At 45.7% G+C, this 12,500-nt stretch overlaps 1 protein-coding gene across 1 annotated transcript in view; it reads right to left on the bottom strand.

The window, feature by feature from the left end:
• Positions 1-12,500, bottom strand: part of LOC134467043 (PDZ domain-containing protein 7-like) — a 26,569-nt gene that overhangs the window by 3,829 nt on the left and 10,240 nt on the right. Inside the window, exons 7-17 of the mRNA XM_063220967.1 lie at positions 12,178-12,352; positions 11,510-11,624; positions 9,907-10,042; positions 9,111-9,238; positions 7,958-8,049; positions 7,097-7,188; positions 6,726-6,797; positions 6,110-6,350; positions 5,262-5,435; positions 4,942-5,132; positions 3,709-3,809 (exon numbers count right to left, since the gene is read on the bottom strand). Coding sequence (XP_063077037.1) covers positions 3,709-3,809; positions 4,942-5,132; positions 5,262-5,435; positions 6,110-6,350; positions 6,726-6,797; positions 7,097-7,188; positions 7,958-8,049; positions 9,111-9,238; positions 9,907-10,042; positions 11,510-11,624; positions 12,178-12,352 — 1,517 coding nt within the window. The remainder of the gene's footprint in view (positions 1-3,708; positions 3,810-4,941; positions 5,133-5,261; positions 5,436-6,109; positions 6,351-6,725; positions 6,798-7,096; positions 7,189-7,957; positions 8,050-9,110; positions 9,239-9,906; positions 10,043-11,509; positions 11,625-12,177; positions 12,353-12,500) is intronic.

Genomic DNA, 12,500 nt, shown 5'->3' with positions numbered 1-12,500 from the left:
GTCAGCCTCCATGATGGCATGCGGGTGCAGTAGCTGTAGAGTTAAATACAGTGCTGAATGGTATAAATGGGTTTTAAACAGCATGAAAAGCCACTCATGCATTATATTTTGAAGGGAGATCTTCGATTACTGCCACATAGTAAGGTCAAATTGCATTCTCTACTATGTTTTAACAGTTTGGCTCCATCATAAGGACCAGCAGGTGATAAAATGGTGGTCTTTTGGTCAAGACCTGTCACACTGTAAGCACTACAGAAAGGAAAACATTGCAAAACATGACAAGGAATACACCCACCATTTAAGCTGGTGAAATCATGTCCAAGATAGGAATTAACACTGTTTTTTATATAAAATCATCTCATCTCATGTATTTAACTGTTAAGTGTTGTCTTTTGTTTTGTTTTTAGTCTTCCTTGACATTTGCTGCCATTTATTGTCCCCGTCCCAACTCTTTTGAGACGTGTTGGATTTATCAAATTATAAATGAGTACATACAGTATGTCCCCCAAAACAATATTTTTTCTCTGTTTTAACACTTAATATGTTGTCTTTTCACTATTCTCCATCTAATGAATAGATTGAATGTTTTGAAAATGATAGCATTTTGATTTTATTCACTGTTTACCAAACGTCCCAACTTCACCGGAGTTGGGGTTTGTAATTTGGATAACTAACTCCTCGCTCCTTCGGTGGCTAAACACAAATGAGAACTTAACCGTGAATCAATGGACTCCTCAGTGCAGCCTGTCAGAGAATTTTTTCATCAACATTGATGGCCGGGTCAAAGACGTTTTTCTGGGGGCTCAGATATCAGGTGGCACAATGGCACCTGATGCCAATAAATTAATAACTACAGTTATTGGTGGTTGACGTGATGCAATGAATATGCTTCTTAGATAGTCCACTTAAAACACACAGACAAACAAAAATCCATTCAATAGTGGCACTGGCTGTTGTTGCGGCAAAGATTTTCGTAGTTCAATAGAATAGACCGTCTCTGGTTGCGCTGCCTGTGACGTGTGTTGCTGCTGAAACGCCACTGACCCGTCCACTGATGCTCTCTTCAGTGAGCTAAACAGGTGATTGCACTTGTTACCAGAGCCGGCTGGACGGGCATTTGATGCAGTATGGGGGGGCACCTTGGCGGGGGTTATGGGGGTCCTTCCCCAGACAATGTTGTATTTCTTAGATGCAATTTCCTGCATAACCAAATTGTGGGCTCAGTTTCAGCTCTATATGGAACAGTACTTTTGTTTCTAATTAAGGGACAATCACATTATTTCAAGGGATCACTGTTCACTTACTATGGTTTCACATTTAGGTCTACTGACAATGTCTAAATAGTGTAGCCTATTCATTTATTTCTTTATTAGGGCCATGGTGGTTACACATTGGTGGCATTTTATCTTGTACTTTATATTGTCTGTATTCAGAAAAAAATACTTATTTGTTGCATATTAATGACCATATCAGCATGTTTAGGTGAATAGGCCCAGGGAGGGCACAGCAGCTTGGCTGGGGGGGCAATGCCCCCCAATGCCCCCCCGTGGCGCCGGCCCTGACTTGTCAAGAGCCCATAGTCCAAGTCCATAACCCTTGATGGAGAGTTCACCGGGGTTGGCTGTCAGATACTTTAATAAGTGCAGGGGCCAAACAAGGACAGGGGTCAAACAAGCACAGAGCAGGTTGGTGAGTTCATACTGTTCACATACACACGCACGCACGCACACACGCACACACACACACACACACACACACACACACACACACACACACACACACACACACACACACACACACACACACACACACACACACACACACACACATACCACTCATGCAGATATTTTCAATCGGCACACATTTGACTCTCCCTAAATACGACTTCAGCTACAGGCAAGTTTACTCCTGACATTCATTTAATTCAATTGCCATTCCCCAGTGGCTGCAGAAAATGACTGTTTAAAAATATATCCATCAAGTCGTCACTGCTAACGTGCACTCCTGGCCCTCCTGTACTGTGCTTTCATCAGGAAATGAAAAGAGAGAGTTTGAGAAAGAGAGTGTTTCAGCAACATGATCTCCACAAATTCCGTGCTCCTGGACACGGATGTTAAGGACACAAAATCCGTGTCCAGGAGCACAGATTTTGCCAAAATTCCGTTTTAAAAATATATTATCACTGCTAACGTGCACTCCTGGCCCTCCTGTACTGTGCTTTCATCAGGAAATGAAAAGAGAGAGTTTTAGAAAGAGAGTGTTTCAGCAACATGATCTCCACAAATTCCGTGCTCCTGGACACGGATGTTAAGGACACAAAATCCGTGTCCAGGAGCACAGATTTTGCCAAAATTCCGTGCTCCTGGACACGGAATTGTTTTCCGTGCTCCTGGACACGGAATTGTTTGAAGTGCTTTCTATAGGCTATTTCCACAGTCTTGTGTTTTCTCAGGATTTTCCAATTTCAAATATTTTGTCTAAAAAAAGGGTTAGGGATTGTTTTGGTCTGGGCACAGCTAGTTTTCTTTCATTCATTATGAGCAGTGGTGTAGTCTACTTTTTTGAAGTGGGTATACTGTATATTTGAGGATTTTTTGAAGTGGGTATACTGTATATATTTGTGCCATTCTAAATAATGGATCAATCAATTTTAAGTGGGTATACTGAAGCCCCTAAAATTTAAAAGTGGGTATACTCCATATACCTGCGTTCTACATAGACTACACCACTGTTTATGAGTTTGATAGCCTAGCAACCAACTGGAAAAGGTATTTCTCAAAAATATGTCTTTAATGACAGGTTAAGGTTAGGGAATGTTTTGGTCAGGGCACAACTTAAATTGCTATAGCATTATTTTGTTTAGGATTAGCATTTGGTATGTATTTTCAACACAGTGCTGTGGTAATAGCCTATAGAAAGCACTTCCGTGTGCCCATCACAGAAAACAATTCCGTGTCCAGGAGCACAGAAAACAATTCCGTGTCCAGGAACACGGAATTTTGGCAAAATCCGTGCTCCTGGACACGGATTTTGTGTCCTTAACATCCGTGTCCAGGAGCACGGAATTTTTGGAGATCAGGCTGGTTTCAGAAGTGTGTTTGTGAAAGAGAGTGTTTTGGAAGTGTGTGTGTGTGTGAGAGAGAGAGAGAGAGAGAGAGAGAGAGAGAGAGAGAGAGAGAGAGAGAGAGAGAGAGAGAGAGAGAGAGAGAGAGAGAGAGTGTGAGTGAGTGAGTGAGTGAGTGAGTGAGTGAGTGAGTGAGTGAGTGAGTGAGTGAGTGAGTGAGTGAGTGAGTGAGTGAGTGAGTGAGTGTGTGTGTGTGTGTGTGTGTGTGTGTGTGAGAGAGAGAGAGAGAGACAATACAGGAAACAAGTACACTGTATGTGTATGTGTATGTGTAGTACATGGACAATTGACAGCAATTGAAGGATTAAGTACAGCATGTGTGAGTTGGTGTTACTCCACATTGTGTGCGTATATTTGTGTGTGTGTGTGTGTGTGTGTGTGTGTGTGTGTGTATGTGTGTGTGTGTGTGTGTGTGTGTGTGTGTGTGTGTGTGTGTGTGTGTGTGTGTGTGTGTGTGTGTCTGTGTGTTTGTGTGTGTGTGTGTCTGTGTGTGTGTGTGTGTGTGTCTGTGTGTGTGTGTGTGTGTGTGTGTGTGTGTGTGTGTGTGTGTGTGTGTGTGTGTCTGTGTGTGTGTGTGTTCTCACCCTGAGCACCTCGCTGGTGGAGGCGGCTCCTCCAGGGAATATCTTCTCGATCTTCACCACCGGCTGCACCCGCGACTCAACACCTCCCGATATACTGATGCCTATAACACACACACACACACACACACATGCATATGGACACGTGCACACACACACACACACACACACACACACACACACACACACACACACACACACACACACACACGCACGCACGCACAGACACACACGCACACACACGCACGCGCGTATGCACACACACACACACACACACACACATTCACACACACACACGCACACACACAGAAATCTATATGAAGCTGGAACAGGTTGCCACACGCTTTTTTAACAGAGACACTGATAATGTGCTAGGCCCAAAACGTTTGTCTCTCTAGTTTTTATCATTTGTCATTTGTAAGCTTGGTGAGTGATACGGAGGCACCGAGAAATGAGTCGGTCCAACGTGCACTGCTGGCTGAGCTTTTGACGGACTAGCAGCTCTCAGCTCGAAGCCAAATGGACACATTTTAAAACCTATGATTTGCTGACATCTGTTGGCCTTTCACGGTACTGCAGTTGCATCTAGTCCAGAAAAACAAAAATAAACCAGGCAAAAAAAACCTTTCTCTCTCACGAGAGAATTAAGATTATAAGGACTATTTACTGATTGGGTCAAGGACTGCAAAATATTTAGAAGAGTTAGGGGCAGCCGTGGGCTTATGGTTAAGGAGATTGGCTTTAGATCAGAGGGAAGTAATGTAATGTAAGGATTTCCCACTGCAGGAACATACAGTATATCATTTGTGCACTTGTGTTTTTTTTTTTTACCTCCCTCAAGGAGGTTATGTTTTCAGCCGCGTTGGTTTGTGTGTCTGTTTGCTTGTCTGTCAGCAGGATAACTCAAATAAGTTGCGGACAGATTTGGAAGAAACTTTTTGGAGTTGTTGGAAATGACAAAAGGAACAAGTGATCACATTTTGGTGGTGACGAATCATGGTCCGGATCCAGGATTAAAAAAAAAAAAAAAATCTTCACTTTTGCAGGATAGGGCAGATTTTGACATTCCAGTATCTAACTCCGCAAAAATAGGCAAGAAAGACTTGGAAAAAAATAGGGTGTAAGAAAGTCAAATGTTCTAACAATCAGCTTCCTTGGCGGAGGTCTGCACTATGAGTGAATTTCTAGTCTGGTATTGTGCTATTTTGCCTGGGAAAGGATGCTGTAGTGTCTTACCTAAAGACTGTTTGGTCTTGGACACACAGACTGATGTGAGCTCGTACTCCTCTTCACTCCCTGCCCCACTCTGCCTCCTCTGCTGCTGTTGCCACTGTCCATTTAGCTGCTTTTCCACCACCAGTCCACCAGATTGCGACATCGAGTCAGAGCCCGCAGCACCCCTGAACACCTGCGAGAGCGGCGGCCGCCTGTACCGCGACACATCCCCCACCGTAAACACCGGCTTCTCCTCCTCCTCCTCTTCCTCCTTTCCTTTTTTCCTCCTATCCTCCTCCCCTTTCCCCTTGCTCCCCTTCTTCCCGCTCCGGAGCGTAAACCTCCCCCTCTGTGTGCCTGTGGTGCGGTCCTTCTTGCTGGGCTGGTCCGAACCATTCTCCATGTGCCGGGGGGTGGTGTTCTCTGCCAGCAGCCAGTTGGGGAGCGGTGGGGTGGGCGTGGTGCGGGGGGCGGTAACCGTGTCTTGGCCCATGGTGGTGGGGCGCTCCATGGACCTGGGGGTAGGGATGAAAATTAATATTGATTCATTCATGAATTGTTAGTTGATGGACCGTATCGATGTTTTGCTTCTTATCTAAACCAATACAAATGTTTACAGGAATGTTTATTTTCTTTGTGAGTGCAAAGGAGATTGAAATGTTCCCACATCAAACTTTGTCGCGTCAGTGATTAGTTACAATCAATTTAATCTGTTCGATCAACGTCTTCATCGATAATCATCGTAAATCGAAAGTGCAAAGTGCAGCAACTACGCCAACATTGAAACTGACAAAAATGTTGTGAAAGCTTTGGTATTAGTTTTCGATATTGTACAGCAGTTTACTGACAATTTGATGTGGTAATATCTCTAAAACAGGACACATTTGGAGCACAAGGCTTTGTCACAAGATAAAGGAGGTATAACTAAGACCATTTTCAGTCTGAGCTCAATTTTTTTAAAGATTTTATTTATTGTAGGACAGTGGCAGAGGGACAGGAAAAGAGTGAGGAGAGAGATGAGGAAGGACTGGCAAATGACCCAGGCTGGAATCGAAGCCAGGACGCCAGCATAGTAACCTAGTGGCCTACCGTTAGCCGACGGTAGGGCCAGTCTAAACTCAATTTTGACAATATATGTGCACAGTAGTTACTGCACTTTGGCTTCGTAAGGCAGTATTGCCATGCCTACCTGGGGGTGTCCACAGGGATGTCCAGGAGGGGGGTGAAGGCCTTGGTGGTGATGGGGGGGTCTGACCGGGGGTGTCGGCTGGAGGAGGGGGGTCTGCGAGGGGGGTCATAAGAGGAGGAGGAGGAGGGGGTGTAGGGGAGTTTGGTGGCCTTGGACAGCCTCAGTTTGTCCAGTTCCTCCAGAAGCTGTTTCTCCCTCTCCAGCTCCTCTGCACGCTGCAGCTCAAACCCTCCTTGGAAATCTGTGTGTGTGAGGATGTTGTGTGTGTGTGTGAGGGAGAGACAGTCAGAGAGATGGAGAGTGTGTGTCAACAAATAAAAAAAAAAATGTACATTTGTCCCAGCTTGGGTACTTGTTTTGCAGCAGTAGTAGAACTGTAAACTAGTAACTCATAGCTCTACTCTAAACTCTAAACTAGTAGCATTTTTAGAACATGACAATACGTTTGTTGTGTGTGTGTGTGTGTGTGTGTGTGTGTGTGTGTGTGTGTGTGTGTGTGTGTGTGTGTGTGTGTGTGTGTGTGTGTGTGTGTGTGTGTGTGTGTGTGTGTGTGTGCGTGCGTGCGTGCGTGCGTGCGTGCGTGCGCGCGGCGTGCGTGCGTGTGTGTGTGTCTGACCTGGCACAGGGGTGATGAGTTGGCGACGTGGTGTCCGACCACACTGAGGAGACCGCAGAGGAGGAGAACGCACTGCAGAGAGAGAGAGAGAGTTGTGCTTGTAGCCTCGTACCAGAAGGCAATACGTCATGATGACATCAGCATTGTATTTCGATATCTCTTAAAAGCTCAATTGTTAAGTCATTTTCTCATTTGCGAACTGAATGGTGAATGAAGAACAGTCCACCAAAAGTTCTTGTGGCTAGGCTGACAGCTGGGAAACTTTATTATTTTCCTCACGGAGGTGGGGCCAGTAGGTGAGGCGAGTCCACAAGCACAAGTGGAGGACGGGAGTCTGCATATTGGAATGTACCCATTGACTTTGTACTCACGTGTGCGGCACTTGAGTATGTCGTAGGCCTCCTGTTCAAACGGCGCCACCAGGCTGTTGAAAAGCTCCAGCTCTCCCACCGGCACCAGTAGCCTGACCAGGCAAACAAATTACATTACATTACATTTAGCTGACACTTGTATCCAAATCAACTTACTCTAATTTAGGTTCAGGGTATTGATTACAAGCCCTGGAGCAATGTGGGGTTAGGTGCCTTGCTCAAGGGCCCTTCAGCCATAGATGGAGGTGTTGGTAAGGGTAGGATTTGATCCTGCAACCCTCCGATCTAAAGACCAGTGCTTTAACCACTGAGTCATGGCTGCCCCATGAACATGCACAAGCATGAAAGGACCATCGTGGAAATAGGCCTTCAAGCTTTATTGTGTTATCCAAACTCTTTCCTTTTAGTTAAGTATGTGGTGTGGTCTATTGGAACCTAAAACATGTAGGTTGTCAAATAAAGCAATCATTCAATCATACAGTCAATCAAATCAATTCACATGAACTGTACTTCAAAATTCCGTTCTGAAATTGTTTTAACAGCAAAAATCTAGGAGTGAATTGCAAAAGGTGCAACCATAAGATTGTAGTAAATAGATCAGACACTTTTGAGGTAGTTTGTTGAGGAAGAGCTCGACATGTGGCCTTAAGGTGGGTCAGTTTAAATGTGATGGTTGTGTGGGATTGACTTTGTCTGTACGAGTTAAACGGCCTCGTCTGCCCTGGTCACCCTATACTCGTCTTGGGGCAGCCCTCTCTACGTCAGGTCAGGTGTCCCTTTCATAACCCTTGACCTGACCAGACACACACGCACACGCATGCACGCACGCACACACGCACACACGCACACGCACACCCTCACCTGACCTCCCGCAGTAAGAGCAGTTTCTCGGGTCGGTCCAGAATGGCCAGAAGATGGCGAACTAGATCCTCCACGATTCCATCAGTCAAATACTAGAGGGAACACACATAAATAACCAGTGCAATCAGACACAGAAATCTAGCAAAGCATCATGACAATTTGTAATGTCATGTGATGCAGAGATGTGTGTGCCCAAGCTGGTGTATGTTCGTGGGTAGACAGAGACAATTCAATTCCTCGGCACACCTCTTCTGAGGGGCCAGGCAGGGCCGGATTAAAGCACAGGCTAGGTATGGTTTAGAGCAGTGTTTCTCAACAGGGGTGCCGTGGAAACGTGGCTGATAAATAAAACAACATGTAAAATGTGACATAATACATATTTGTATAAATTGATAAGTTAAGCTCTTTGGACTCTTTCATCTGCCATTTACGCAAAATAAAGTATAGGTTGCCCCTGTCAGCTGCAACTTCGAACGTAGGTCGTGTGACCGTTTCCAAATGTTTTACTTTTCTAAGCTTGTGTGGTATCGGATGCGATGCCATGTTACGGCTTGTTGGTTTGGGGTGCCTTGAAATTTTTCATGAATTGAAAGGGTGTCTCGCCTTAAAAAAGGTTGAGAAACATTGGTTTAGGGGCCTGCCAGAGCCCCCACGACTGGCCAAAAGTCAAAAATTGCAGACTTATGGCAAGATGTGATGTCATGTCAAGTATAGTTTTAAATCATATTAATGTTCCTGTCCATAGTTGGCAGACATATTGTTAATTCCTAGCACGTAATTATGACACAGCTTAGACACGATGTAATTTTGTGGCAAAATTTGCCTTCTTGGAGGCCCCACAGCAACCTGTAGCCTAGGGGCCCCGGGTCATGTTAATCCGTCCCTGGGGCCAGGTAAAAATATTGTTCATCTGTAAAAATACTGTTAAGTATCGTAATAGGAAACATGTTAAACATTTTTACTCTACAGAGGAGTAGTAGATGATCCTTTGAGATGGTGGCTGAACAATTCCATGTAGAGATCACACTCAACACTCTAGCTCTTGCTTGGAAAAGCCGTGTAAGACACTTTGTACCTCATACATAATGGGTATTTCATGAGGAGAACAAAATAGGCTTTTTTCTGCTTGGACCTTGTCTCTTGCCGTACTCACCCTGCCGCAGAGTGTGATGACGGTGGTGACCTCCTCCTCTCCTAGCAGTCTCCAGGCCATGTCCTCTACCGACGCTAACGCAGCTAGCGCCTGAGCATCGGGGACACGCTGCGCTCCTTTGCCCTTACCTACACACGCGCAAGCACACATACACACACACACACACACACACACACACACACACACACACACACACACACACATACACATACACACACACACACACACACACATATTGTATATACCCATACATTATGCCACACACACGCACACATTGTACACAAACACACCCACACACACACACACACACACACACACACACACACACACACACACACACACACACACACACACACACACACACACACACACACACACACACACACAATCACACACACATACATTGACCATCCGGCACATGCCACGCAACTCTAGAACATGCGTTCAAACCTCCACTAGAGTCAGATTCATTTATCCATTATGCTGTGCCATGCCACAGTGGAGTTTTTAGTTTCTGAATCCGAGACTGACATCTCTGTGTATCACTCATACATACCTGGTAATTCACATGCATACAACTAGGGCTCTGAATTAACACCATCCAACCGATCAAATGCTGGTGAAATTTCAGTTTGCCTGGTAGAAAAGACCACCTTACTAGCCACTTTGTCCCATTAGTGAGTGTGTTTAGTTAGTAAGAATAATATCTACTAGCCATTTTGTGATTAAAAAAGTTCATTTAGAGCCCTGCATACAACAACATATCCGCCATTATTTTCTGTCATGATGATGTTACCTGTGGGCGACTTGGATCTGCCCCTGGTGGTGTGTCTGCGCAACAGCAGGTTGACGAAGGTCTTGGAGCGCTGTAAGGTGCTGCTCTTCTGCTTTTCCTCCCCTCCCTTCTCCTCCTTCTCCTTCTCCTTCTCACGCTGCAGCACCTCCTTCTGACGCTTCTTCTGCGTCTCCTCTGGATGTGGAGATGGAGAGGTAGGGTGGAGGTGATGGAGGTTTAGAGTTACTATTACATATTACACACACATTTGGGAAAAGCCATTTCCTTTCATCCCTCTGCTGGGGCCTACACTACAAAGCTGGTTCAGGGTAAGTTAAGCTTAAGTAAAGAGGTAAATCATCTAATAGAAGAGCTTGGAGTCCCCTGATTTTCTTAAGAAAAGCTCTTGTATTAGAGGATTTACCTCTTAACTTAACCTTAACTTGTCCTGAACCAGCTTTGTAGTATAGGCCCCAGCTCTGGTATGCATGATGGGGTAGGAGTGGGAGATGTAGATGTTGGGCGATGGATTAACAACACAACTACCTTTGACCAGACTGCTATTTGTGACGTCTTGGGTATTCCTCCCACATCACATGTTGACTATGTGGCCTTAACCAAAACCTATTCCTAAACCTAACCTCAATGATGTTATGCTGCACAAGGGGTGCACCTTTGAGGACAAAGTCACATTTTGACTTCAAAGGCATACCTCAGACTTCAAAAATAGCAGTCTGGTCAAAGGTAGTCTGATATTGACTGCTTGGGGTGAAACTGTGTAGCGATAAATTACATCTCTCTCCCAGAGCCTAATTCCTGAGCATATTCAATAGGCGCGTACGAGTTTGTTGCGAGCGTCGATGTTGCGAAAGGCACGTGAGCGAGAACTTGTTGTCACGATGTGGGTGTTATTAAATACAGCGCATTTACAGTCGGCCACAAATATGAACGAGACTATGAGCTCGCACCGGTTTGCTCTACTAACACACCACGTGTGAGGAGTGGGGGGACAGGCAGTGAGGAGGAGCTGAAGTGGGGACCTGCGCAAACTTGTGTAGAGGTGTGAGACAAGACCCATATACACACGTGAGTGAGTTGTTGACCAACCAGTTCATGGGCGCGTGACCTCGGAGGCAGTCCGCCGACGAGCGTTGAAGGGGATAAGCAACTGCAGAGGTTGCAAGATCTGACTGCAGCCGCATTCATCCCGCGATAGTTTGACACCATGTGACATGTCACCTCGTCAACGCAACATCGACGAAATTTCGTGACAGGAAATCTAACCATCATGCAGCATTTTCATCCAGGGTACATTGCTGTCTACATGCGCATGTATGCATTGACGTGAACTCGATCATTGGCACACTGACTGCAATGTAACTGTGTAACTGTGTGTACATGATTGGTCAGCATGCGTCATGTGACTCTGTGCTGACATACATAGGTTGTTTGTTTACAAACATTCTTGTTGTGAGGAGGGGCAAGATGCTAAGCAGCCAACCACGTGAGCTCATTTTTTGACCGACGGCAGTTTCCAGCAATCAGAGGTTGATCGGTGCGCAGCCAGCATAGATTGGAAAAAAAAAACCAAAAAATGTTCTTAAAAAAAGATGATCTCACCTGCCACGGTCATGTGACTCTGCGTGCGCCTGATTGGCTGGCTGGGTCGACTGAGGGCCATGAGTAGGGAGGTCTTGCGCGACTCGCCCCCTATCAGCGTATCCTGCAGCAGTTCCACTCTACACACACACACACACACACACACACACACACACACACACGCACACACACACACACAGACACACACACACACACACACACACACACACACACACACACACACACACAGACACACACACACACACACACACACACACACACACACACACACACACACACACACACACACAGCTCAAGAGTGGTGCCACAAACACAAACACAAACACACACTCATGTACACACAGACACACATATTATGTACTTTATTTGATTCCACATTACAAGTTAATATCAATAGGAACCAAATATGATGAATTATCCAACAACTATTTTGACAAACAGACACATCTTGTTATGGGAATGCATCATTAAGGATACAGGAAACATCTTCTCTTCCAGATGGACATGCTCCCTATAACAGCTGATATTGAGCAGTATTTAGCTAGCTGGCCTGTCCTTTACTTCGTCTACTGATGTTGAGTCCACTGACCACCAGTCTATGCACATGGCCTAGACTGCCAAAGACAAGAACAATGAGGACACACACACAAACACAGAAACTCCCTCTCTCACCTGCTGCGGCTGGTGGTTCCCCCCGTGCCCTCGGTCTGCATGGATGCTTCCACGCGCTCCCCTGCAGGAGTGAGCAGCATCTGGGAGAGACCACTGACAGAGCTGAGGGGGGTTCCGGACGACATGGAGGAGCCCGTGGAGGCCGAGTCCGAACCCTGTGATGAGGAGTTGCGGGCTGGGGGTTGGAGAATGAATGCACGCATACACGTATGCACGCACGCACACACACACACACACACACACACACACACACACACACACACACACACATTCCATTCAAAGAATGACATGAAAAGTTAATTACAACAGCACCAGTGACCACT

This window comes from Engraulis encrasicolus, chromosome 17 (assembly GCF_034702125.1).
Source record: "Engraulis encrasicolus isolate BLACKSEA-1 chromosome 17, IST_EnEncr_1.0, whole genome shotgun sequence".
NCBI classification, from domain to species: Eukaryota; Metazoa; Chordata; class Actinopteri; order Clupeiformes; family Engraulidae; genus Engraulis; species Engraulis encrasicolus.
The sequence above is the reverse complement of the archived record's forward strand: the minus strand, read 5'-3'. Positions and strand labels throughout refer to the sequence as shown.